The sequence below is a fragment of the Megalopta genalis genome, chromosome 4 (genome assembly GCF_051020955.1).
Source record: "Megalopta genalis isolate 19385.01 chromosome 4, iyMegGena1_principal, whole genome shotgun sequence".
Classification (NCBI taxonomy): Eukaryota; Metazoa; Arthropoda; class Insecta; order Hymenoptera; family Halictidae; genus Megalopta; species Megalopta genalis.
The window spans coordinates 31,443,464-31,469,877 of record NC_135016.1 but is presented as its reverse complement, the minus strand read 5'-3'; the positions used below and the strand labels follow the sequence as shown (position 1 = coordinate 31,469,877).

The 26,414-nt window shown below is 38.5% G+C and overlaps 5 protein-coding genes across 8 annotated transcripts in view; 3 read left to right on the top strand and 2 right to left on the bottom strand.

Moving 5' to 3' along the window:
* Positions 1-17,246, top strand: part of blo (bloated) — a 241,798-nt gene extending 224,552 nt beyond the window's left edge. For both annotated transcript variants that reach the window (XM_033466910.2, XM_033466909.2), the window contains exons 4-8: positions 7,048-7,263; positions 12,599-12,759; positions 13,650-13,861; positions 15,003-15,278; positions 15,405-17,246. In XM_033466910.2, the coding sequence (XP_033322801.2) occupies positions 7,048-7,263; positions 12,599-12,759; positions 13,650-13,861; positions 15,003-15,278; positions 15,405-15,598 (1,059 nt within the window). In that variant the 3' untranslated portion in view covers positions 15,599-17,246. The remainder of the gene's footprint in view (positions 1-7,047; positions 7,264-12,598; positions 12,760-13,649; positions 13,862-15,002; positions 15,279-15,404) is intronic.
* Positions 2,797-3,462, bottom strand: LOC143259339 (uncharacterized). Its single transcript, XM_076520997.1, has one exon. The coding sequence runs from the start codon at positions 3,460-3,462 to the stop codon at positions 2,797-2,799; it is 666 nt and encodes a 221-aa protein (XP_076377112.1).
* Positions 17,247-18,830: 1,584 nt separating the features above from the next.
* On the bottom strand, positions 18,831-20,438 carry LOC117218492 (transmembrane protein 234 homolog). The gene is made up of 4 exons (XM_033466921.2): positions 20,286-20,438; positions 19,940-20,091; positions 19,719-19,878; positions 18,831-19,644 (listed from the first exon to the last, which is right to left on the bottom strand). The coding sequence occupies exons 1-4, from the start codon at positions 20,299-20,301 to the stop codon at positions 19,562-19,564; spliced, it is 411 nt and encodes a 136-aa protein (XP_033322812.2). The 5' UTR covers positions 20,302-20,438; the 3' UTR covers positions 18,831-19,561.
* Positions 20,439-20,752: 314 nt separating this feature from the next.
* LOC117218491 (uncharacterized) lies at positions 20,753-23,043 on the top strand. Of its 2 annotated transcripts, none has more exons than XM_033466920.2 (8): positions 20,753-21,054; positions 21,268-21,454; positions 21,527-21,590; positions 21,691-21,797; positions 21,866-22,082; positions 22,163-22,296; positions 22,407-22,571; positions 22,770-23,043. In XM_033466920.2, the coding sequence occupies exons 2-8, from the start codon at positions 21,276-21,278 to the stop codon at positions 22,867-22,869; spliced, it is 966 nt and encodes a 321-aa protein (XP_033322811.1). In that variant the 5' UTR covers positions 20,753-21,054; positions 21,268-21,275; the 3' UTR covers positions 22,870-23,043. The 2 variants fall into 2 exon arrangements, with proteins under 2 accessions (XP_033322811.1, XP_033322810.1); XM_033466919.2 differs by having other exon boundaries at positions 20,755-21,054; positions 21,255-21,454.
* A 103-nt stretch (positions 23,044-23,146) lies between these two features.
* Positions 23,147-26,330, top strand: ArfGAP3 (ADP-ribosylation factor GTPase activating protein 3). 2 transcript variants are annotated; one of them, XM_033466911.2, is made up of 8 exons: positions 23,147-23,273; positions 23,751-23,942; positions 24,029-24,157; positions 24,251-24,283; positions 24,639-24,941; positions 25,108-25,385; positions 25,512-25,878; positions 25,965-26,330. In XM_033466911.2, the coding sequence occupies exons 1-8, from the start codon at positions 23,199-23,201 to the stop codon at positions 26,220-26,222; spliced, it is 1,635 nt and encodes a 544-aa protein (XP_033322802.1). In that variant the 5' UTR covers positions 23,147-23,198; the 3' UTR covers positions 26,223-26,330. The 2 variants fall into 2 exon arrangements, with proteins under 2 accessions (XP_033322802.1, XP_033322803.1); XM_033466912.2 differs by lacking the exon at positions 24,251-24,283.
* The last annotated feature ends 84 nt before the right edge of the window (positions 26,331-26,414 follow it).

The following is a 26,414-nucleotide window of genomic DNA, read 5'->3' as shown; positions in this document are numbered from 1 at the left end:
CAGTCAGCACAATATGTCGTCACTTTCTTAGTGCAATTCTTTGCTCTCATTCTTCCTAGCTGTTTTGCATTTTTTTCATAACACAATTCGCAAAATCGCCTTATATTTCGCATACCTCCCGGTTCCCTTTTAAGTTCATGACGACGTTTTTTCTGTACGTAATTGCTTGGTGAAGTGCAATCTTCATCATTAGAACATTTTACTAAATAAAACTTCATCCTAAACTCGGAGATTGAAATATAATCGCAAAAATGGTCTGCGGCACCTTGGGGGTCACCGGTGACCCCCGCCACGAAAAATGCATAAAACAAGTTTATACAACTAAACTAATCTGCTGTAAATCGCATAACGAAAAATTCATGTTGACGCCATGGGCAAGTCACGTAAAATTCGCGCGGCAGCCAACGTGTTAAATTAGAAATTCGATGAGTAGAAAGTTAATTGTGCCCGGAAACAACCCAAAGGCACAGCAATTGGTTAACGGTGCCGGTGCTTTTGTTTCAGAAGTTCACACGTGTACCGCCGGGTTAAAAAATAGCTTCGCATGCAGTGGGTTAGGTCTTCGATGCGGAATCTAGTTTCCCGAGGGAATAATTTTTGATACTTTAAAAAATCCTTGTACGTAAAGGGTTAATATTATCTTCTTCTTTCAAAAAGAGAAATTGTTTCTAAGATAAGTGCAAGAAAGTAGAACTTAATTTCGTTCAAAACTGTCAAACAGAATTGTAAGTGAGAGAATCAATGAATTCGGCGAACGATACGTCGAGCGACAAAGCATAAAATTTCGTACGGTCCCAGTGTTTTATGATGCTTTTAAGGACCGGCAGTCTAGTTATGACATTCGGCGTTAATGGGTTCTTCTTTCCCGCGAAAAAACTTTGTTAGACAAAGGAAGAGAAAATCCGCGAGGTTAAAAGGGGTGTCGGTTGACGTCGTAAATCGTCTCTCCCCTGAATTTATGCGTAATCTACGTTGACCTACGGCGGACGGTTTAATGTTGCAGAGTTATGCGTCGAGGATGAACAGGGCGAGTGCCGGCGCTCGCTCGCGCGCGCGCGCCTATTACGATACAAGCTCGAATCTGCATACAGGACGTTCACACCGATATCAAACAGCAATTTACTCGTAACTGAGAAAAACAAAAGGGGTTCCAGGGATTTTATATGTAGAGTGGGATGATCTAAAACCAAACATTTTCAGAGTGAGAAATAAATTACAAATGAAGACGGTAATCTTAATCCTCGTATCGTTAGGGCTGTAATTTTCCTCGTATAATAACGAAAAGTCTGCTGTTCATTGAAAATTGACTTGAGTCATGGAGTCCCGGCTCGCTGGGTTGTTCGCTCGATTTAAAGCGAGTTGTAAATCTCCGGACCTTCGCTAAAGTACTCGTATTTCCGTCACATTTAGGCCAATGCGTAGGATTTGCCTCTTACCGCAGAAATTTTAGATTGCGTGATCAATCATCTGTAATTATTTCTTGAATCAACTTTGAATCGCTTCATGCTGTACCATGCAGTCGCTGTGATTGTATTTTACGAACAAATAATTTTGTACCAGCAAAGAGTTCCTACCGAGAATATTATATAAAAGTGTTCAAAATAAACAAGTGGAGATAAAAAAAATAATGATAATAATATAAATAATAAAAAATAATACACATAAATCTTAAAACTACCGAAAAACTGATTAATTTGTATATCTTTATGGGAATGACCAGACTATACAAGTATATAGTAGATAGTAGACAGATAAATATATATCTCTTAATTTAAGTAATTAGGAGATTCCTCTAATCATTTCCTATAAAGGAGTCTTCACAATTTTGATTTTAAACTTAAAACAATGAATAGTAATTTTTGTCCAATGAACCCATAGCTCGACGTATCTTTCCTCTTCCTTTCGTAATTGTCTTAAACAGTATGTGATATTTTATTCATTTATTTATTTATTCGTTCAACTCCGGGAGAAGAACATAACCTTTAGATTTCCAGGGTATGATGCTATATGGAGTCGCTAATATTGAACCATAATTTGGAGAATAGACAGTCCTCTTTCATCCGACTCGATTTAAGAGTAAAAATATTTAGCGAGAAAAATTATTTATGGCATAGCCTAAATATAACAATCTATTCTCCAAAATACGGTACAATATTCGGGACTCCATACGGCATCGCGCTGGCACTCTAAAAGATATAATTTGCGTGCAAGACGGTGAAAAAGAAGGTGATTCGACAAATATGTTAAACTGGTCTGCTTGGAAACGTGTTGACCAACAACGCTTCGAACATGGTGTAGCAACGAGAGGGTGGGAGCCAGCACGTACTGTCGCCGGTGCGTGGAGCACGTGTGTGCACGCGCCCGATGGCGAAGCAGACGGCGAACAGCTCGGCGAGCGGCGCGCGGCGGGTTACGGTTAGGAGCATAACCGACCTAGCCCAATCTCGACGACCCACGCGAGTCCCTGCAAGGGAGTAGCCGCATATAACGCGTTCCCCAATGAAGCCGGAGCGCAGAAGAGGCCGACATGCAGACGAGGGAAAAGAAGAATGAACCGGCAGGGGGAAAAAAGGAGGCGAAGAGGAAGATCGGGGTACCGGTGTGTGCTGTAAGAGTTAACAGGGCCGTGCGTGGGTCACAATGCCTTCGGGCTACGAAATCTCTTTCTTCGTCTTCGTCCGCGTCTTCGTCTTTGCCTTCGCTTCGCCTCCGTCTTCGTCTTTTCCTTCGTCTCGCTTTCGTCTTTGTCTCCGTCTTCGTCTTTGTGTTCGCCTTCGCTTCACCTTCGCCTTCGTTTTAGTTCTCGTCCTCGTCGTCCTCGTCCTCGTTGTTCTCGTCCTCGTCATCCTCATCCTTGTCATCCTCATCCTTGTCATCCTCATCGTCGTTATCCTCATCCTTGTCCTCGCCCTCGTCGTCCTGGTCCTCGTTGTCCTTGTCCTCGTTCTCGTTATCCTCATCTTTGCCATCCTCATCGTCGTCATCCTCATCCTCGTCCTCGTTGTCCTCGTCCTCGTCATCCTCATCCTTGTCCTCGCCCTCGTCGTCCTCGTCCTCGTTGTCCTCGTTCTCGTTATCCTCATCTTTGCCATCCTCATCGTCGTCATCCTCATCCTCGTCCTCGTTGTCCTCGTCCTCGTCATCCTCATCCTTGTCCTCGCCCTCGTCGTCCTCGTCCTCGTTGTCCTCGTTCTCGTCATCCTCATCTTTGCCATCCTCATCGTCATCATCCTCATCCTCGTCCTTGTTGTCCTCGTCTTCGTCGTCCTCATCTTCGTCTCCGCAATCCCTTTTCTCTTCGTCCTCATCCTCGCCGTCCTCGTCGTCCTCGTCGTCGTCAGGTACGTTCCCCGACTCGTTATGGAAAGCATACGGGATATTGTTGCTCGTATATATGGAGGGTACGAGGGAAGCGCGCTGCGCTTGTACTATGCAGATGATTCCGCGATATGGGCTATTCATTGTGAGTCATTTAAGAGTTTATGCGGTGGGTACGAGCCACGGTCGCGTACCGCGCGATATGTTATTATATTGCGTATCGAAAGGTCCGCCGCGATGGTAACGCATGCACCGATGCACCGCGCTCGCTCGTGCACCGATCGTAGCTCGCGGTCCTTCGCGCCGTCCGCGACGGGAACACCGCGGCGACTCCTTCGCGATGGAATATATAACGAGTGCAGGTGGACGGGCCGGATCCCCCGTGTCTTTCGGACTTTTCATAGAAACCCACCCAAGGAACCGCTGAGTTATGATTCTAGACGGGCCGCGGCCGCTATGAATTAAGGCCAGCGGTTCTAGGCGCTAAAGCGAACGAGGAGCCTGCAGCGAAATTTATTTCCACGCAGCCTCGTGTTCAGAAATAGTCGAATTTGAAGACGTACGGTCAATTTTCTGCTCGTTTTGCTAAAACCTGCCTCGGCGTTCGAAGTCACGGCAGGCTAACCAATCCGTCAAGACTTCCGCAAACCACCCACTATGCATCGAGAGAAGGCTGTCGCCGGGATTCTCTCCCAACTGTCCAAACTACTTCGTAATTGTACTTGAATTTAGGTGTCCCGATTTGGTGTCAGCAACATCTGTTGCCTGCTGGGTAAACTCGCTCTGAAATATCTTATTATTTCGTTCCTATATTCTACTAAATTGATTATCCTTCTTTATAGTTAGTTCTAAAACGCTTCAGGAAACGTTGTTTATCAACATAATCGGACGTCAATAATTACAATAATTGCGTTTAACTTTAACTAGTGTTGCACTGTTACCTCCACGATTGTAATCGTTTCTTAGAAGAACAAGAAAATTTATATTTATTGCGAGTTGTAACGACGAGTCAGATTCGTCCTGAAGACATTACATATAATCTATTAAAAATGAATGTCATTCATTTCGTGCAAGTCGAAACAAAATTTCGTTCTTCTGTTATAACTAGACTGCAGATTTCATGTATTTATAAGGTAAACGACTATAACAGATTACAATTAGTGAAAACATTTAAAGAATTTCTAGATACCGCTGTATTAAGTGCGACTCCTTAAACTGTTTAAAAAAAGGAATAAGTGTCTATGTAGCTTTTGCATGTTGCAATCAATGAAGTCAATTTCTATTTTTCGTACAAATTCGTAGTCTAGTTTATCACGATCCACGAATGAACGCGAACGAAGGCACAGAAGAAACATTGCCTCGTTCTGTGAAATTATTAACCGTTTGCGTACCACGAGCCACTTTTGCGCTCTTCAGATTTTGTGTCGAGAAAAGCCAGGGCATTTGGCCGAAACAGACGACTTACAGGCCACCCGAAATTTGTCGAAACGTGCTCAGTCTTTCAGACGCATGTATACGTCGCGCGTCGCATCGCTGCCAGTAATCCAATTGGCATTTTGTTGTTACCTATTCTAAATTAATAGTATATATATTTTCATTCGTAACGTTTTATTTTATGTCTTACGGCTTTTTTCGACACATAATCGAAAGAGCACTATTGCGCTCTTCGACGCTTTTCGACACATAATCGAAGGAGCGCTATTGCGCTCTTCGGCGCTTTTCGATCCTGTTTTTTCAGAACCATCTAAGATGCTAGAAGAAAGATGCTAGTCGACGCAGCTGTGAAAGAAATCGTAGCGCAAGGGCTTAAATATTAACGGCGATTAAACAATTCGTACTTATCGTATTATTACGAAAAATCTGCACGACGAGCCAAAGACTCGTGAAAGTGCGACAAGCGATTAATACCGCAGCAAGTACGGTAAACCCGGCTTCGAAAAGTTTGCGCGTCCGAGTGGGTCGAACGAGCTCGCCGAACGAGCCGACGCGTCGTGTTTAACACCATAAGCAAGGATCGTAGTTACAAAGGAACAGCGTAAGGTCTAGCGGACATTGGAAAACACTTGTCATCGTGGTATCGCGATCAAGGTAATCGGAACGACGCGGTCCTTGCGCGATTCCGCGGAGAATCGGACAGAATTTAACGAGGCTGAAGGAGAAGATGCCAGGACCAGCGAGGCATATCCCGAGCCGTGTTTTCCCCGGCGGGAATCATGCTCCTCCACCGGGACTAACATTTTCTTAAAGGAACACGGATAGAGCACGCTAGATAGTCCGCGGCCGTACCGGCTCTTTTGTAGAGTATCGATGAATAAACAGGCAGAGTTGCGATAAAACGCCCGGAGCCCTCGGTGTTCCCGGCGCGTTATGCATGCGAAAGACCAAGGGTAAATGACGGAGGTGGCAGCGTTGATGATGGTGCTGATGCAAAACATGATAATAATAATGACGACGTAGACGTCGTCGGGAATGAAACGGACACGCGTCTGCCCGCGTCCCGCGTTTTCTCCGAGTTTTATGCGGCCCAGTCCCGACGCGCTTGCTCGCCGATCTCGGCTAGCGGAATGAACACGCGATGATCGGCCCCCGGTGCCCCTTACAAACCCCCCCTCCCGTCCTCCGCGGCAGGTCGGTGGAACCATCATTATCTCTATCTAATTCCCCTGGTCGCGACTTTGGGCAAAGGAATAATTGGAAGGGAAGAAAGGAGCCGCCGCGGCGACCCCTCCAGCTACCAATACTCGAACCGACTCGCGTCGTTCACGTGACCATCGGCCCCCTTTCCGATTATAGTCTGTCAAACCAAAGAGATATCTCCACTGAAATTAATCTGCGCCCAGAAGAAAGCTACTCGTTGGCCAATGGAACGGTCGAAAAGCGATTACCCGTTTACTTAGAGCTTTCGTGACCGCCGATTTCGAGGTTGCCGCGGGCCCTAGGCCCACCTGTTCTCGCCAAGCACTTTCGGCACACTGCTTGAAACAGGTTTTACACGAATCTTCATGACAGAACGTGTACATGTCGCGTTGCTCCAGAAGTTCTTTTTCGTAATGTGTGCACTCGATTTTTCCCCAATTAATTCTACAATTTTCTAAATTCTTTGAATCCAAGACGATCTACTGAAATAGAGTTGGTAAATAGAAGATATCGCCGAGATGGAGTAGCGGAGTCGGTTATACTGTGGGGTGACCAATTGCTCTGCGACCAATTGACCAATTTGTTTTCAGGCACAATTAACTTCGTATACTTTTGTTCATTAAAAAAATAAACAAAGTTCTAGCTTATGATCGGTGTCACATTTTTCGTTGTAATTGTTTACTGCTGAAATTATAAAGCCTCTTCCATAGAAAAAGATCGAATTTTCTTAAACTAAGAACACGTTATAATGAAAATAACGATAGATTCGACGCTATTTTTACCGATATTTCGTATTATACAATTTACCGAATTAATTTTGTGACGTCGATGGCAAAAGTCAAGAAGCGATCGCATAGAAAACGTACAACATAGGAAATCATTTTTATTGAAAATTATTGAAAGGTGTCCTTCGGTGGAAATAGCGTTAAATAAATACAGTATTTCGTCGTTACAAAGTAATACACATAAATTAGTTTTAGAGAGTTTTTATTATGTTGTCTAATAAGAATCACAATAGCGTTTTCTATCGCAATTAGATTTCCCGAAATACGCTGATAAAGCACTGTTAAGACGGTTTTCATGCGTTTGCAGGAGGAGTACAGCCAACGCAGACGCCTATCCACTCCCAGCGGCAGTCCAAGCCCGCCAAGACCGACGAGGCTGTCAAGATCCACGGGTACACTGACCAGAGATGAGGAAACCTTTTGCGACTCGACGCACACCCTCACCAGGGAAAATCAGGGGCAAGAAGCTGAACGAAAGGGCTGGTTCAAGTCTTTGTCCAGGAAGAATAAATCGAACATGAAGGTGAGTTGGTTTTACAGTAATGTCTCCCTTACCGACGCGCAGATTCTGCACAAAAATGGACAATTTAGGAAGAGGAGACACGATTATTCGAGCATTGCAACTCGTTTTTATAGTCGTTGACAATCGATAACCAGATAACCATAAAAACAAGCCACAAGGCTCGAACAATCTTATCTCCTTTTCCAAAATTGTCCATTTTTGTGGACAATCTGAGCGTCAATTAGGGAGACATTACTGTACTGCAAATCGAAGCTATGCATCCAAAGTTCTAGCAGCAAATTCGGTACAGCAAATTCTCCCTAATCGACGGTCAGATTGTGCAAAATAATGACTAATTTGGAAACAGGAGACACGATTATTTTATAGTTTTTATAATTTCTATAGTCGTTGACAATCGGTAACCATAAAAAACGAGCCACAAGGCTCGAACAATCGTGTCTAAGGAGACAAAATTGTCCATTTTTGTGGACAATCTGAGCGTCAATTAGGGAGACATTACCATACTGCGAATCGAAGCTATGCATCCGAAGTTCTAGGTACAGCAAATTCTCCCTAATCGACGCTCAGATCATGCACAAAAATGGCTAATTTGGAAACAGGAGACACGATTATTTTATATTTTTTATAATTTTTATAGTTGTTGACAATCGATAATGATAAAAAACGAGCCACAAGGCTCGAACAATCGTGTCTCCTTTTCCAAAATTGTCCATTTTTGTGGACAATCTGAGCATCAATTAGGGAGACCTTACTGTACTGCGAATCGAAACTATGCATCCGAAGTTCTAGGTACAGCAAATTCTCCCTAATTGACGCACAAAAATGTACAATTTGGGAGAACAGGAGACACGATTATTTTATGGTTTTTATAGTTTTCATAGTTGTTGACAATCGGTAACTATAAAAACGAGCCACAAGGCTCGAACAATCGTATCTCCTTTTCCAAAATTGTCCATTTTTGTGGACAATCCAAGCGTCAATTAGGGAGACATTACTGTACCGCGAATCGAAGCCGAAGTTCTAGGTGCAGCAAATTCTCCCTAATCGACGCTCAGATTGTGCACAAAAATAACTAATTTGGAAACAGGAGACACGATTATTTTATAGTTTTTATAATTTCTATAGTTGTTGCAATCGTAGTGACTATAAAAACGAGTCGCAAGGCTCGAGTAATCGTATCTTCTCTTCTCAAATTGTCCATTTTTGTGCACGATCTGTGCGTCAATTAGGGAAATCTTACTGTATTTCCGTTAGCCAATTAACGTTCTTACACGTACGTTTTCTTAAATGTAGTCGGTCGAACGCGATAATTACACGTGTCTTAATTTCTTCATTTAGAGGCACGAGTACTGTAATTACGATAACTAAGTGGGTCGCAAACGTTTCGTATTTCTGGACTTTAGATCGAGGCTCGTACCCGTGGTGCTCGCTAGATCGTTTATTATGTATGAAACATTCGTCTAGTTTGGAATTGTAAACGGATACGTGATCGGATTTTTAATAACGGCGAGCGACATAAATTATTCTTGTTCGTGACATCATTCATCCGGAACGGTTCTATAAAGTAATCAAATTCAACAAACGTATCCGCGGGACTCGCTCCGAAATTGGTAACGAGTGGGCGCTGTTTTTATAGAGAATGGACTCTGGATACTTAAACTTTGTTGCATGCATAATGCCGCGATAAATGCCTACGCAGTGACGCAGGACACGTTAGCACGAAAAATTAAAGATTCTTTCGCCAAAAATGGCGATACTTTGCTGCAGTGAACGCGTTTCCCGCGGACGAGAAACAACGCCAAATGGAGAGTTGAAAAATGTTCGATATTCGGAGATCGAGAGAAGCCTTCGTTTGTGATTGTCGATTAAGGGGGAGGGGGGCATTCGGCTGAAAATGAAATTCCAGTAATTTTGTAAATAAAATTTTTAAAAAACATATGTCTATATTATTTCTTACACAGAATTTTCCATCGAAGGAATTTGTGTGAAAGACTTTTTTTTCTTACTCAAAAATAAAAGTTGGAAAATTAATTTGTACATAATTCGATTCTGCGTAAAAAATACCATAGAAATATATTTTTTCAAAATTTTTTAAAATTGTAGTACTCGATTTTCAGCCGAATATCCCCCCTTAATTTCATCAGTATACTAATTATCATCAGCCGAGGAAATATTAACGAAGTATTTACCGTAATTATTTATACGTATATTACATACCGTAATTTCGTCTCTTTTAGTTATCGAATTTATTTGCAAAACTGGCGATTCTCTGCGTAAAAACCGGTCGACAAAAAATAATAACATTTCCTCGCTTGAGAACCCGTTTTCGAGAAAATCGAGTTCGAAGATTTATCCAACAGATTCTCTATTGAATAGGAGTCGGCTGACTTGTCTGACCATGACTCGCCGATTCTACTTCTCCTGGATACTAATGCACGCGAACCTGACAAGTTTTCAAACTTGATTCTTCCACAAACGGAGCGCCGTACGAACAAATTCGATTTTTTTATTCGACTTATTTTCCCATGCAGAATCGCCTCGTTGTACCACGATTCACGGAACACCGCTGTATACGAAAACCGATAGGTGAAATAGAAAACCGTAAAGAGAGAAGAACTTCGGAATATTATTACTAAATCGCGGATCTTCGTGCAAAATAAAAATTGTCCAAATCGATTACAAGGAACAAAAATGAGATAAAAACGTATTCCTACTTTCGATGATTTCAATAAATTGAGGAGAATGTAAGAAAATTCTGCAATTCTCCCGATGTCTTCGTTACTTAGAATTCTACTTACAAAATTAGTAGTCATATTTATTATAAATGCATAAAATCCGCAGTCGAATTAATTGCTACACTATTTTCGGCTCACCAAAATTATTAAAAGAAAAAGCATCGTTTCTATTTCTTTTAAGAGACTTAAACATCGTGTATGAAGCGTATTCATTGCGAATAGGCCTCTTACACTACGATTTCATTACACTTTTCACAAATCCTACAAAATCTCGAAACATTCGACACGTCGGCAAAACAATACAATTTTTAATCCGATGAAATAATTGCGACTAGATGTCAATTAACGGTTCAACAGCGTTTCACGTTCAACTGTCGATAATAATTTCCCCGATACAGTAATGTCTCCCTAATCGACGTTCAGATTGTCCACAAAAATGGACAATTTAGGAAGTGGAAATACGATTATTCGATCCTAGCGTTTTATTTTTATAGTTACGAATTGTCAACAACACCATGAAAACGGACTGCAAGGCTCGAACAATCGTATCTCCTCTTCCGAAATTTTCCATTTCTGTGCACGATCTGAGCGTCAATTACAGAAACATTACTGTAGAACAGAACAATTTAGTAGACATTTAACCTTAATAATAACAATATAACCTCGACATTTAACCGTTTGAGTCCCAGGGGTTATTCAGAAAACATGGTCGACAAATGCTGAACAGCGTAATAGCGCTTGTCTTAATTGATTGCGAAAAGAACCAAGCGGCGCGATAGCGCTCGTTAAGATTGACAAACAAAACAAAAAGAAAAGAAAAGAAAAGCAGCTATGCGATGTACGCGTGTCGCTAAAGTTTGATCGCGATACAAAATCTGAAAATCAGCGCGATCGCGCCGCTTGGGACTCAAACGGTTAATATTGGTTTGGCAACTAAGTAATTGCCGATTTGTTCAATGGAATACAAAATTTTTTTCTTACTTGGAATGAAATTTAATATCGTAATGTATTTTCCATTTTGTTCGATGATCTTTTGCCATCTCTCTGACAACTTGAAAATTCCACGCTCGTAGAAAGTCTGATCTTTTTCGGCCAAAAACTGAGATTTTACAGCGTCATCATCATTAAAAGTTTTACCACGAAGGGAGTTGTCCAGGGATCGAAATAAGTGGTAATCCGATGGCGCGAGATCAGGACTATATGGTGGGTGTAACATCAATTCCCAACCAATATCCATCAATTTTTGCCGAGTGGACAAAGACATAATAATAATAATAATATTAATATAATATTATTAATAATAATATTAAATATTATTAATATTAATAATAATAAATTTAATATTATTAATAATAATATTAATAATAATATTAATTATAATATCATTTTCCATGACCGCTGCATTCAATTTGTCCAGTTGCTACCATTCACGGATAATAAAAAATAACATAATAATAATAATAATAATAATTTTATAATATAACATTTACGGATATCATAAAAATGGAAGTGAGAGACATCTATAATTGTGAAATCGACAATTACTTAGTTGCCAATCCAATAGATTATCTGTGAAATCTTCGTCGCAACTCGTCGTCTCGCTCGCTGCCGGCAGCGTAAGAGCGTACGGTAAGAATCTACAACGTAAAAAAAGAACGAGATTAACGAATAGAAATGTGCGTTGCGGGAGCATTGATCGATGTCATAATATCGGCGAGACGAAGGAGGGACACAGTGTGATCCCCGGGATGGATCGGACGCGAGAGCGCTTGAAGCGAGCGAACGCCAGGACGCGGCTCCGCTCGAAACTGGAATAACTCCGAAGCGGGGCATTTTTGTGAATCGCATCCGATAACGAGCGGGACGGCGGATCGTGGTTCCGGTTATCGGGTTCGCGGCGAGCCCGAGTGAGCCGGTGCATTCATCAGTCAGAGCGCGCAGGTCGCTACGGAGCGGAGCCATTAGGCTAGTACAACCTCCAATTACCAGTTTGATTAAATGCTTAACTAACTCCGCGCTCTGTGGTTTAATTTAATCGCGAGATTAAGTGCCGATCAGGGGCTGCCTAGCTTAACCATCGGTCCGCGGAATAATCTCTGTCAGGGACCGATTCCGATCCTAGCCGCTTCGATAGGCCGTTCGGGATGATTGCGTGCGCGTGAATCTCGCTGTGGACGATGATCTATCGGATGAGCCGATGCTCCGAGAAAGAAGAGAAGAAGAAGAAGAAGAAGAAGACGATGGTCGTGAACAAGGAGGAGAAGGAGGTGGAGGAGGAGGAGGAGGAGGAGGAGGAGGATCATGACTCATGAAGGCGCCACGGATAGAAACGAGCCGGGAAGCCGACATTTTTCTCCTTTCTGCGCGAAGAATACACCTTTGTGCTCGGCTTTATTGTATTTCGTGTACTCGGTCTTTCCAGCCGCCAAGAAACCGCTCGTTTTTCCTCGCCTTTCTCTCGTTCACCGGCGATCACGCCGACGATACACGTTGTTTCCCTCTCGCGTTACCACCGCGTTCCCATTTCCACATCGGCCGGGACTTTTCCGCGAACCCGTCACCGTTACCGCCGCGATAATCGCCGATTCGCGTTGTTTCAGGCGGTGGACAAGAAGCCGAGGATACCGGAGAGCGAGATCTTGACCACCGGCACCGAGGACGAGGAGGCCTCGTCCGCGCCCGAACGGGTCTCCGTGCAGAAGAACTTGCGTTTCTTCGGCGACACCGATCAAGAATCCGTTTCGTCTAATAGAGATCGCAGGTGAGCAGAAGCGTCGTCTTTCCGGGCAAATCCCGTCCGCGTACAATTTCGTTCGACTTATCCGTCTTCTGGATTTTCAATCGACGGCTGAAAACAGTTGCAGCAACCGACCGAATCCCTTTTACCCGAAATTATTTTATCGGTCGGGGGTTTCTCTCGTTCCCGCTCTCGTTTGTACGGGTTCAATCTCCCAGTGAAAAAAATCGGCAGCGGAAAGCTGCCGAGCGAAACAGCATGATCCGCACCCGATGGAGGACGGTGGGTCGAACAAAGTAAACGTGGTGATCAAAATTGTAAGACACCTAGGATATTACTAGTACAGGAATTCAATGTTATACTTACATTAAAATGCATTTCATATGTAAAGCAAACTAGTTCGTCTGTAAGTAACATTTTCATACATTTTTGCATAAAGCAACAAAAAATATTTAGTTTAAAGCAACATAGTACAATTTTACTTGGACAAAATTATAAGACGCTATTTATAAAAATGAAGGAAATGTACAAAGTAAAATAAAATTAAAAATATATATATACAGTAATGTCTCCCTTACCGACGCTCAGATTGTCCACTAAATTGGATAATTTGGAAAGAGGAGATACGATTATTCGAGCCTTGCGGCTCGTTTTTATAATTGTGGACAATTTATAACTATGAAAATGAACCGCAAGGCTCGAATAATCGTATCTCCTCTTCACAAATTCTCCATTTTTATGCACAATCTGAGCGTCGATTAGAGAGACCTTACTGTACCGCAGTTCGAAACGGTTAGTTTCGAAACCTTTTCAACCTCTATTTTCAATCGTCGATTCAAGTTGACTCAAGTGTTCGTCGAATCCAGAAGAAAAACGACGCGTTTCCGATGCATGCTCGATTCATACCGTTCCAGAAGCAAACGAGCCGACGACCACGCTTGTTCGGGGCGTGATGTAACGACCTCTAGCCGCCATGGTTTGGGAATTCTATCGCCACCCCGGAAACCACCGAGACTCGCGGAGAGCGCGTTGTCGTCCGGTGAGAGTACAACAGGGGACAGCAGTCAACAGAGTCAAAACTCCCAGAGATCCCAGAGATCTGTTGTATACCTCCATGCTGCTACAGGTACGTCGAGCCGAATAAACTATCGGCGATTAGTTCGCTATTAACCCTTCGCAGTAGATGCTATTTTAATTCGAGATATAAAGTACAGTAATGTAATCGACGCTCAGATTGTCCACAAAGATGGACAATTTGAGAAGAGGAGATACCATTATTCGAGCTTTGCGGTTCGTTTTTATAGTTACTGACGATCGGTAATTATAAAAAAACGAGCCACAAGGCTCGAATAATCGCGTCTCTTCTTTCCAAATTGTCTATTTTAGTGCACAACTTGGACGACAATTAGGGAGCCATTACTGTACAGATCCAAGGTACAGTAATGTCTCCCTAATTGACGCTCAGATTGTCCACAAATATGGACAATTTGGGAAGAGGAGATACTATTATTCGAGTCTTGCGGCTCGTTTTTATAGTTGTTGGCAATCGGTAATTATAAAAAAAACGAGCCACAAAGCTCGAATAATCGCGTCTCCTCTTCCCAAATTGTCTATTTTAGTGCACAATTTGGGCGACAATTAGGGAGCCATTACTGTACTTCCATTTGATATGATTCATTGCGATTTATGCTTATGAACATTGAGCTCATCGGCAAGTACAGTACAGTTTTAACAGCCTTTCAAACATAAACAAATCCGATACTGTCACAATGATTTTGAAAAATAGTATAACAATTTTTAGCCGCGCATCAGAGTCGCCGCGCGAGTGCAAAGGATTAATATAGATTGATTAACTATCGCAACGTAGATACTACTATACTACTCAATCTGCATCGCAACAAATTCATGAACAAGTGAACATCATTGCAGATGCAAATGGATCAACAATTTATCAACCGGCGGTTTTCGAATAGTTCTTTTAAAATCGAAGATCAACAGTTAAGAATTTCTTAAAAAATTATTCAACAGCTGCAGTAATTTCATCCATAATTCCTGAAATTAATTTAGATCAATACCAGTTCTTTCGACATTATTGTTTAAAACAAAATTATACAGCTTCCCTTAAACATAGTTCGGTCATTATAAAAATGGGATTAACAGGTTCCGATTAAATGAAACGCGTTAAATAATCATTCGTTAATGTCCTCAGAAAATTCCTGTTTCTATTCTTGACGACGAATCTGTAACGTTGCTACGTGCGTTTCTAGTGGGCGAAATACCTGGTCCCAATGAGAGACGCAGGGCGGCCAGCAGGGAGGAACTAAATCGACCCTTGCAGTCGCACACGAGAACGGTATCGAGGAGCGTAAGCGTTCTCGCGCCCTGGAAGCCGAGACACTACAGGGAACCGTTCGAGATCAATTACGACCAGCAACTGCATCCAAAGTCAATGGCGACCATGAGACGCAGGCAGAGAAGCCGCGAGACGCTGAGTCGCCGTGGAAAGGACTCTCGTCGAAGCAAAGACAATCTCTCGAAAACCGGTAAACCATATTGAACATTTTTGTCTTTCTTAACAGGACACCGCACCCTTCGGCGATGTGCACAAGTTCTATTCGTGCCATGTGAAACCGGCCAGCTGAATCTGAAAGGGAGCGTTCCATTTTCAGGCACAATCAATCGCAGCACGTTGAAATCGAAAGACAAGCAGAAGGTGGATAGAACCGTTTCCACGGAATCGTTGGCCACCAAGTCACGCAGCGTCAACTCGAAACCAGAACTAAGCAGGTCCACGTCCGTTCCACGCGATCCGAACAAGAGCGCGGGATGGTTCAAGCTGAAGAGCAAGAAGTCCCGAGCTTGAAGGGGAGGCCATTGATCAATGCTAGTCTTGAGTTTCATAAGTAATTCGTTAATCGTAAGGGTTTAATTAATAATAAACGTGTCGCCGTGTAACCACCGCCGTTTGCGGTGGATAACCGTACGGAACTAATATTACCATTTTGTTGTTCTGTATTCCAATGTGCAATGCAAGCAAGGCGTCGAGGTACGGAAGAATTAATGATAATCCAATTAACCGATGTTAAAATTATTCGAGGATCTTCCTGCGCGATTGTAACCGGGAGCAATGTAACGTTTTACCGCGTTCGGGGAACCACCGCCGGACTTCTCACCACGTTCGAACATTATCGAGAAGAAATTGTGGCCACGTGTACATTCGTAACGAAATGTAAGATGTACTGTAATGTATAAGCATGTTCTGTTTCTCTCTGATTAAAATCTAATAAAACATAGGAAAATTCAATTTTATTTCCGTAAAGATGCCCGCAGAAATTAGTTACGTTACGATCGGATGCCGTTCGAATTGAACGAAATGTAAATTTCTGTACGAATCTTATCCTCGAGGATAGGATCCTTCCCATCGATATAATCGAGCCTTCTCTCTGCCAGATTTAACAAATTAAATTTGTTGGGCGAGACGAGAACGCGATCAGAATATCATCGTTCGCTGATCTTTACATGATGAACATGTTTATGTCGTCGCTTGACAAGTTCGTAATCGCATTTCCAGTTGTTAAAAACAAGCATTCCACGCTATTCGTTCGTGTGACAAAAGTAAGTGAAGCGTGTGGTTTACAAGAGATAACAAAAAGAAAAAACAAAAAAATAATAAAGAACAGAAGAAATTAACTTTATTTCACCGTGAATCAGAGTGCCATTTCCGTTTCTATTAAGTGTACACACATTGTTCCAAGATAAATCAAAATTTCTAAACGTGCAAGGTATTTTAATCTACGAATGTAACAAGGTAATATCGCATTAAGATTAAGCTATAGTGTAATAGCGCGAAAATAAAATATTTTTCAAATTGTGTTCGCAACGATTATGTTGCGCAAGTGAATAATATAGCGGTTATGTATTATTTTTAAATGTTTCATTGTGCATAGATCGACCTGATCTTACTTACATATACTAATTGTAAATATTTGTAATAATAATCCTTATTTCTAACTATCTTCACTTTGCTTTATTGTGTGTCTCCACTTAATCTTTCTCTTCAGTTATCGTTAATTAAAAGCCGCAGCCTTTGTCACGGAAATGAATTATTTTACGAGAATACGGTGTCGATGCAACAGTGAATGATTCCTACGGAAAAAAGTTTTATCTGTTATACTGTAATATACCACCATCTCTACGGAATTTTCTTTTTTTTTTTACAACGTGAATTGTCAACTGGACCACCAGCAACTTTCACTTCCTCTATTTGGTGCTACTTGCGTTATATGTATATATGTGAACTACTACATGTTTGCATGTAAATATAATGGATATATATATAGACCATTTGTAACGATTCTTCAATAAGTTTGTATTAACTATTAACATAGTTATTATTTTATCATATATGTGTAAGAGAAAGTGTTAAAATGCCTAAAGATGGAAGTGTCAGAATAAACTATATTTTGTAACGCAATAACTAATTTGAAATAAATAAACATGTAAGCACGGTGTACCATATGTTACTCTGTGCTGTGAGCATAACACAGAATATTTTCAGTACTAATAAAACATCGTAGCATCATATTTATAATTTCATTTATTTCGTAACAACATGTAATCGATGTTGAACAGTTAACATTTACCAACAAATACGTTCTTTTTTTTCTGTTTCCACGTAACAAGATGAGATCTCGAAGGCTTCCTTTACGATACTAAATTCATTATTCCCACATCTTATGTGTTAATTATTTGTGTGTTTCTTTCGATAAATAGAAAGAACTATTACTATTCGAAAATGCAGAACATTTGGCAAGATTGCATGCTAATTTAAAATAATATATTATGCCTATAAAATAATGAAATAATAATAATAATAATAAATATTTAAAGAACCATGTAATTTTATTTATTAATGTCTATCTTATTATCGGTAATATTATCTCTTTTATCAGGAAAAAGCAACAACTGAATATTCTGGAGGCACAGTAATGTCCCCAACCCTTTCTTACCCTCCTAAAAAAAATCTAAATGACTAAATAACAAATGGTTCAAAGTTGATGTTATTGGTTTCAAGATGTCTACTCGGATGAATTGTTTATAATGTGTTAAAGCTTATTTATCGTTGCAAATATAGAAAAAATTGAATATTTATTCTTTATTTTTAAATCTGCCAATTTATCGTTCAAAAGAATATTCTCAAAGTACGGAAATGTTCAGGAGCCTCTGTTGCGTCTACGCCATGCAAAAGAGTTTATTTATTATCGTAAACGTAGAGAACAGATGATTATTGCCGCTTTCCCCATAAGATACGATGTAAAATCCATGAAGAATCAAGTGCTATTTGGGCGATGGTGGCGCCTCTAGTGGCGAAATCTCGAAACTTCTATCAGGATTTGTATAGTACCAATACGCGCAGCGGTAAATCACTCAACTGGTAAACAAACTTGCCAACCGTTGATATTGGCTAGTAGTTTCAATGTGCTGCCATTTAGTAACTGGCGCAGTAAACACTCCTGAACGGAGCTTCTAATTTTTACCATAAGAGGCGCCACTATCACTATTAACACTTTACCGACCGGCAGTCGATTAATCGACTTTTTGTTCCCAGCGCTTACCGACCGTCAGCCGATTAATCGACTTTTGGTTCCCAGCGCTTACCGACCGGTAGCCGATTAATCGACTTTTATTCCACAGAGCTTACCGACCGGTAGCCGATTAATCGACTTTTTTATTTTCCGTTAGATTCGATTAGGTTAGACTGGCAAGTAGCAAGCAGCAAGCATTTCTTATTTTGTTTTCTGATACTTGTTGCTTTGCTCTGAAAGCACCTATATTTTAATAGCTTTTAAAAATTTAGCCTTCGCGATGAATGAAAAGGATAGTGTTGGTGAGTTTTATCTCGATGAGCTAGAATATGCGGCTGAGTGGCCGGTGAGAAGGGCATAGGATTCTCGAACCGTTACCGGTCGGTAAAGTGTTAAAATTAGCTCTGCAGGCGGTCTTTTTAATTACTTTGTCTATTGACATAATTTTATATCAGATCTGCAATTATCTTTAACAACGCGTTATTAATAAACACGTGCAAAATAAGACAATTATAAACTTGACAAAATTTTATTAATCCACAATAAAGTACAATCATTTGCATTTTTGTGTGCATTTCAGTTAACTATGTATAGTTAGTGAAATTGTTCAAGAAATTGCATTGGCATTGTTTTTTCTATTATTATGTCAAGATATAATTAATAAAAGGAGAAATTTAATTTTAACATGGGAAGAAACAAATCTAAATCTATTTCATTTAAATATTTTAGATGACATTAAAATATAATACATAAATATAAATAATAAATTATGAATGCTGCCCCGATGCTGCCCTAGCCGAGCATGATGTCATTTGATATTTCATCTATAACTTTTTAATAAGAAGTTTTCAGACCTATGTTTATATAACATTTTTTTCTCATTTCTACTCATCGCTAACTGGTGGTTTCATGCTGACACATGCTACCATAAATATGCAGGTATACACAGGATTCATTGTAGTAGTAGCTATAGTTTCTCGCAAATATCTTGGAAACGAAGCCTGCACGACAGTTACATGTATCCAAAAAAATTGCTTACAATGTTAAGTTTGTAACGTATTTAAATTTTTATAAAAATGGTGAAATATACCCTCATCTGCAGCATTATCAAATAAAGTTAATACTTTTCTTTTGGCATTTCCACAAGAGATTGTTCGATCATAACATTAACGTTATTAAATTTAATGTTTTATCTGCAATAATCAAATATCTCATTATGATCATTAAAATATTGAATAAAACTAACTTAACGTAGATTCGTTTATTTTATCCCAACAACAAAGCATTGTTCCAACCAATATTAGTGTCATTCCAATATATGTATCTAAAAATAAAAGTAAATCTAGTAAGTGTTGTAAAAAAATTATAGTAACTATAAACAGGACAATAAATGCCAACTTTTATGTATTTTTTCTTCGCCCAACATCGATCCAGTAATTGCAGTTACTACAAACGTAAGAGAATTTGTGACTGGTACAGCCAACGATATATCGGTACCAGCCAGCATTAGAAAGTACAGTACGGAACCACATTGATTGATAACAAATGGCACAATGTACTAGAAAAGAAATTTAGACTGTAATTTTATGCAAGCACGATATGACAATAAAAAACCAAACCTTTAACTTTGTAACAAGGAATGCAAGTTCTTTAAAAAATTGACCAATTTTGGAAGTTGCTTTCACATTTTCAAGTCCTACAGCTCCCTTTTTAATATATGGATTGGTACCACCCCATAATAATGCCACAAAACACAGGTATACAACAGACTCTGAATAATAAAAAAAATGTTATACGATATATCCGAGTGTCTTAACTAAGAGATATTACTTTTATACATTGATTATTAGGAATTATTTGTTCTTAACATGTTATACTACAATAATTCAATTTGTTTGAAGCTAATGGATGAAAAAGTCATGAACGGGTTCACGCTTGTTTGTAAACAGTTCAGATAATGCTCACCGAATGTTACAGCCATTCTTATTTAGAGATAATAGTGAAAAATTAGCTTATAAAACATTGATAAGCCTAATTTTTGATGCAATAAGTAGAACATCTGTAAAACGCAAAAATGCTAAGAAGCTTCGAGATTTCGCCACAAGAGGTGCCACTATTGTGAGTCTGCGGTAAATGTAAGTAATTAATATTTTCTATTTTATCGACAATTTTTGAATATCGATTAAGTCTATGAACTATTAGTTTGATAATTTCATAACAAAATATTAAAATTTCAAAATATCAAATACCTAAATGAATTGTAAGTGTTGAGTGGAAATATTATTTATTTATTCTATGGATGTCTCAAAAATGTCTCGCAATCCGGAAATGGGAGGTTCCTTAGCTGTAAAGCGTCAACCAATCAGATGAGAAGCAGTTTCTCTACCTGCTTCATAATTCTAAGCCGGTTGCCACAACCTTGGCTTATTATGTTTCACGCACTACTGTAGGTCGTACGTTCTACACTACGTCTGTGGTTGAATGAAATGGAACCCAAGCGTCCCAGCATCCTGATCATGTTGTTTCCATTAAGATTTTTCTCCTAGAAAAACTACTCTTGAACGATTCAATCAAACGATCAAGTTCGAACTTCAATCGAATATCAAGTTCTGCTTTTTCAACATATAATTTTTTAATAAGTTTATGAGGAAAGTGTAACGATGCTTCAAGAATTTTTTCATTATGTGTGAGCTCTGTGTTTAGTGGGTGCGCGGGATTTTTAAGTCAGAAATCAGTAAGTACACTACTTTATTTTCGTAGAAATAAGCATTAAAAACATAAGTAGAAGCAATGGCAAAACAGTTTTTGCAAAAGCAAAGAACAATGCGTAATTATAGAAATAATTCTATTAATACACTCTAAAAATAACGTAAAATACGAAATTTTTATTATATGTAGTTTAATATTTATTTTTAACTTTTTTCAAATGTGTAGAAGAATCTTGCAGATATTACCATGAAGTCTGCTAAAAGTATGGGAGCTGGTTCATTATGGGGAGAATTACCAGCAAGAGAAACTCTCAAGCAGGAAATAATCACTCCAGATATTATAGAAAATATTTGGAGACAAGTTATGGAAGAATCAAATAACACAGATTGTGATTATCAGATGGACAGGCAACCTGATTATATACAGTACGTTCTTTAAAACTTTTAAATTAAATATTAGCTTCTGTACCATGTTACATATTGCTTTTTATTTTACAGATTACCTATGGGAAACCTTCATGTGTTAAATACTATAAATTTTCATCAACAGCTACGAATGATGGTAATAATATATTATTGGTCTATTTTTCGACATAAAATACCTGAAATATGCTAAATCTAACGCAATGATTATCTATACATATATATCTTTGTACTTTTAGGAGGAAGGAATGGTACTTGGAAACATGACCACAATTGAAGCACAAGACTTACGAGATGTGAAAGAGACACAGAATTCGTTTCATTTTTTACCTGTACATAAAGAAAGGTATTAAATATATCTGTATGCATAATATTTCTTATATATAAATGTATTAACATGTATTATCCTTTTAGAAGCGCTTTTAAAGATTCATCTACAGTACATTACCTCACGTCAGAAACAACACGAGCCATATTGAGGCATGCTGTTATTGTTCTTCTGGCTCATATTGGATTTGAAAAGTCATCGGACACAGCTATAGAAACACTCACAGATATCGCTGATCATTTTTTGAGGAGAATGACTCTTTTAATGAAAGTGACATGCGAGCAGAAGGATCATGAATTTCATGTAAAATAAGATCTATTAAAAATCATAATATTTTAACTTCATACTTAAGAATTTTATTACATGATAAAATATTTTTATAGGATATAGTGGAAAGGGTTTTATTGGAAACAGGCGTTGGTGGGATAGCTGCACTTCACGACTACTATCAAGAATATGTCTTAAAGTTTGAAGAGAATATGAGAAAAAAGGCCGAAACAATGATGGAAAAACAGAGGCAACTTGATCTTAATGCTTGTAGTTCTAAGTCTCTAATTGCATCGAAACGACTATGATATATAGAAAAAAGAAGCATTACGTCGTCATCAATATTCTCTCATTTTCTAGGATGGTTTTAGATGAAGCAGCAAACAAACTGCAGTTCGAAGAACTCGATGAATTTGGTAATGTTTACCGAGAGGTTCCAACTCTTCAATTACTAGATCCTGAAATGGGCTTTCCTCCCAGTCTTGATGCTGGCTTTCAGATGTTATATAGTTTAGAGCAAGATGAGTAAGTTATTGATAATGATGTTAATTTCATATTGTAACTAAGATTAATTATTTTTAAACAATTTGATTAAATTGTTCCAATTAATAAGTAAAGATGAAAGATGTCTTTGTGTGCGATCCTTATTGGCAATACAATTCCCTGAAAAAATAAAAGTCTTCGTATTATATGTAAACAGTATTGTAATAGTAGCGGTTGTAGATTAAACAGTCTGGAAGTGGACGAGGAAGAGGTAAATGTGAGTGATTCTCCAAATATGGGACAACGATCTGATGCATCAACAGATAAAAAGAAGTCTTGATGTACGCGATAATTGTATGATAATTGTATGATAATTGTAACATTAATAATTTTATGTTATCTAAGAAATTAAGAATTTAATTAATGTTTTTTAACATTAGAAAGTGATAAAAATTGTAATTAATTTTTATAAATTAATGATTTGTAAAATATTTAATAAATATTTCAAATTAAATTAATATTTTCCTTTACTTGCCAATATTAATGTTTGTTAATATACAAGCTAATTTGAGCTTTAAATAATAAGCAAGCGACCTCTAGAGGCAATATATCCAGACTAATGCCACGCATCCCAGAATACATTGCGAGGCCGTTGACAACACGTCAAAAATGGCAGATCCGACACCTAGTAAAAGTGATATTGAGGAAATTTTCAAAAGATTACGAGCTATTCCCACGAACAAGGTTTGCATAATTATTTATCACTTTATTCTACGATATCGAATCTTACGATAGTATTAAAATAGATGAAAACATAGCTGGCTATGAATTCAGAGGCAAAGTCTCAATTTAATTTCCAATCTGTAGTTCAAGGAAACTTTCGCGTCTTCAACGAACATATGAAACATTCTCTGACTAGATATTTCTGAAAATTTCGCGAGCACTGCTAAATATGAGGTTAAAAGTAATATTCTGCTGCACATCCATATGTTTCATATTATCCTATCGTATATTGTTAAGTATCATAATTACATACGTATCTCTCCGTATATACGAATGTGCAATGTAGCGGAGCTTGTTCGTTCACACTAATACGCAAGAGAAATTATATGGATACGCTGTTGTAGAGATGTTAATGAAGACTGCATTACAACTGTGAATGAGACAATTAGACTAAAACACATAATAAATTGTATTTTTCTTATTTGATTTTTCCTTTAGACATGCTTTGATTGCAATGCAAAAAATCCAGCATGGGCCAGTGTGACATATGGTATCTTCCTATGCATCGACTGCTCTGCAGTCCATCGAGGACTGGGTGTTCATTTGACATTTGTGCGATCTACCCAACTTGACACAAGTTGGACATGGTTACAGCTAAGAAACATGCAGTTGGGTGGAAATGCAAATGCTGTTAGTTTTTTTGTTAACGCAACTAATTTTGTTTCACATAATTCTTTGGAAAAGCAATTATTTAATAATTTAATTTCATGTTCTAGAGAAAATTTTTTATACAACACAATTGTACAACTGATGCACATCAGAAATATAATTCACGTGCTGCTATGCAATATAGAGAAAAATTGTCTCAAGCATCTGCTCAGGCCATGCAACGCTATGGGACAAAGGTATGCTTCTATAGATTTCTCTACTTTTAAACTTCCCAGAATGTAGACCTGAATTAATCAAATGTTTTATAACTATAAATATGATAATTATAGGTTTTACTTCCTTCGACAAAAAATAAAAAAATGGTGAGCTGTAAAACTATTTTCACAAGACAATATCATAAAGATACTAACAGATGCTTTGTATTTCATTTGTGAGGAACAAAATAGACTTTTGAAGTTGTTAAATGGTCATATTTTGCATTTATTTGATCTCGATAATTGTAAACAATTTGCACGATTTACATACAATGTTCACTTGCTACTATGTATTGTATTTCACACTTCTCTTATTGCTATGAATTACTTAAAGATATCGGTAGTACATATTTAACTCACCTGACATGTGTGTATTTTTAATGAAACATGGCATTCAAGTAATCATGTTATATTGTAGTTTATAAATAACTAACTTTCTTTTTTTTAATTCATCTTTTTCTAGCTGCATTTAGATGAAAATCCAGCTCCAACAACAGAGGATCATAACGAAATTGACTTCTTTAAAGAACATGAAAATTTTGATTTACATTGCAATGAGTCTTCAACCCATGTAGAAGGAAATTCAGTATCTCTTTCTAATCCTGTTTTAATAAATGACAACAGAGATAAAAGCAATCAGAAAGTTACACAGGAAGCAGGATCGAGTTTATTGGGACCCTCTGTTAAATTATCTGGTTCTGTCTCGAATTCGTTACCAGAAAGAAAATCAACTATAGGAGTTAGAAAAATTCAGAACAAGAAACCTGTAAGTGCATAAAATATTTATTTAATATTTACATTTAATCGTGTGCAATTAAACACTCTATTTTTGTAGTGTTTCCTATTCTCTTAATATATATTGATTGTAACTATAAATTGATAGACTCTTGTTTACGAAAATATTTATACATTTCATATTTTTAATAAAATAGTTAGGGAAGAGAACTGGTGGATTGGGCGCTCAGAGGGTGAAAACTAATTTTGATGAGTTAGAAAAAAGTGTTACTGAAGCTAGTAAAGCATTGCAAGGAAAAAATCCTCAGGATAATGAAAGTAAAGAGGAACAAGAAGAAATTGCCACCCGTCTTGCTTACCGATATGAACAAAATTTAAATGAACAAGCTAAGAAAGTGGAGGAAAGAGCAAAGCAGTTAGATCCATCCAGAGCATCTCAAGCAGAGCGTCTTGGTATGGGATTCAATACACGAGGGTAACTATTTTACTTTCTGAATAAACATTTTTTTATTATTAACATTACTACCTTAGAATAAAAAAAATTACTACCTAATGAAAATTGCTACAAAATATTAAAGCATACATAATAAATACTTTACAGTGGTGCCAGTCATTCAGCACTTGCTGACATGCAGACGATAACACAGGAAACATCATCGAAAACTGTGACCGCGTCTGAGCCGAGGATTGTCGATGTGGAACGAGGTCCTTTCATTAGTTTAGATGAATTTTATGAAGCCTTATCAATTCCATACAGTAATAATACTAATAAGAAATCTCGCGGCGAAGAAGTTGTTGTAATAGCTGAGCCAGAACCACCGAAACGAGTACGTCCACCAAGTCTATCAAGCAATAACAAAAGTGATAGTAAAGTATCAACACCGGAGTCCGAAGCGCAAAAGAAATTTGGTAGTGCAAAGGCTATCAGCTCAGATCAGTATTTTCAAGATAGCAAAGATGACGATTCCGTATGTGAAATTATCTAATAACAATCTTATCTTCTCTTTGTTTCTATGTATACTTAAAATTAATATTTTTGTAATTTCAATTATAGTGGGAACGTAAAAGCAATCTGCGTCGTTTCGAAGGTTCATCTAGCATTTCATCGGCAGACTACTTTGGCACAGAAAATTCTACACCCACTGCTCCGAAAATTTCTTTGACAGTGCGTTTCAGCGGTGGAAGCGCCGGAGTTGTGGAGTTCCACGATGTCAGGGAAAGTGTACGCCAAGGAGTGAACAAAGTCGCGGACAGATTAAGTTCCCTGGCGAACGCGGCTGTTTCATCTATACAGGATCGTTATGGACTTTGAATGAGGATCTACTGCATTTTACTAACATTATATGTGTTATAATACTTATATCTGGACACTTCTGGTCCATTGTTCGAAATTGTAAATAAAAGCTTATAATTCAGCTTATTTTAATCTCTCAACTTATTATACCTCTTTTTAAATTTTCTGGTGATAAAACTGAAGCTTGTAAAATTACGACGATAAAACATT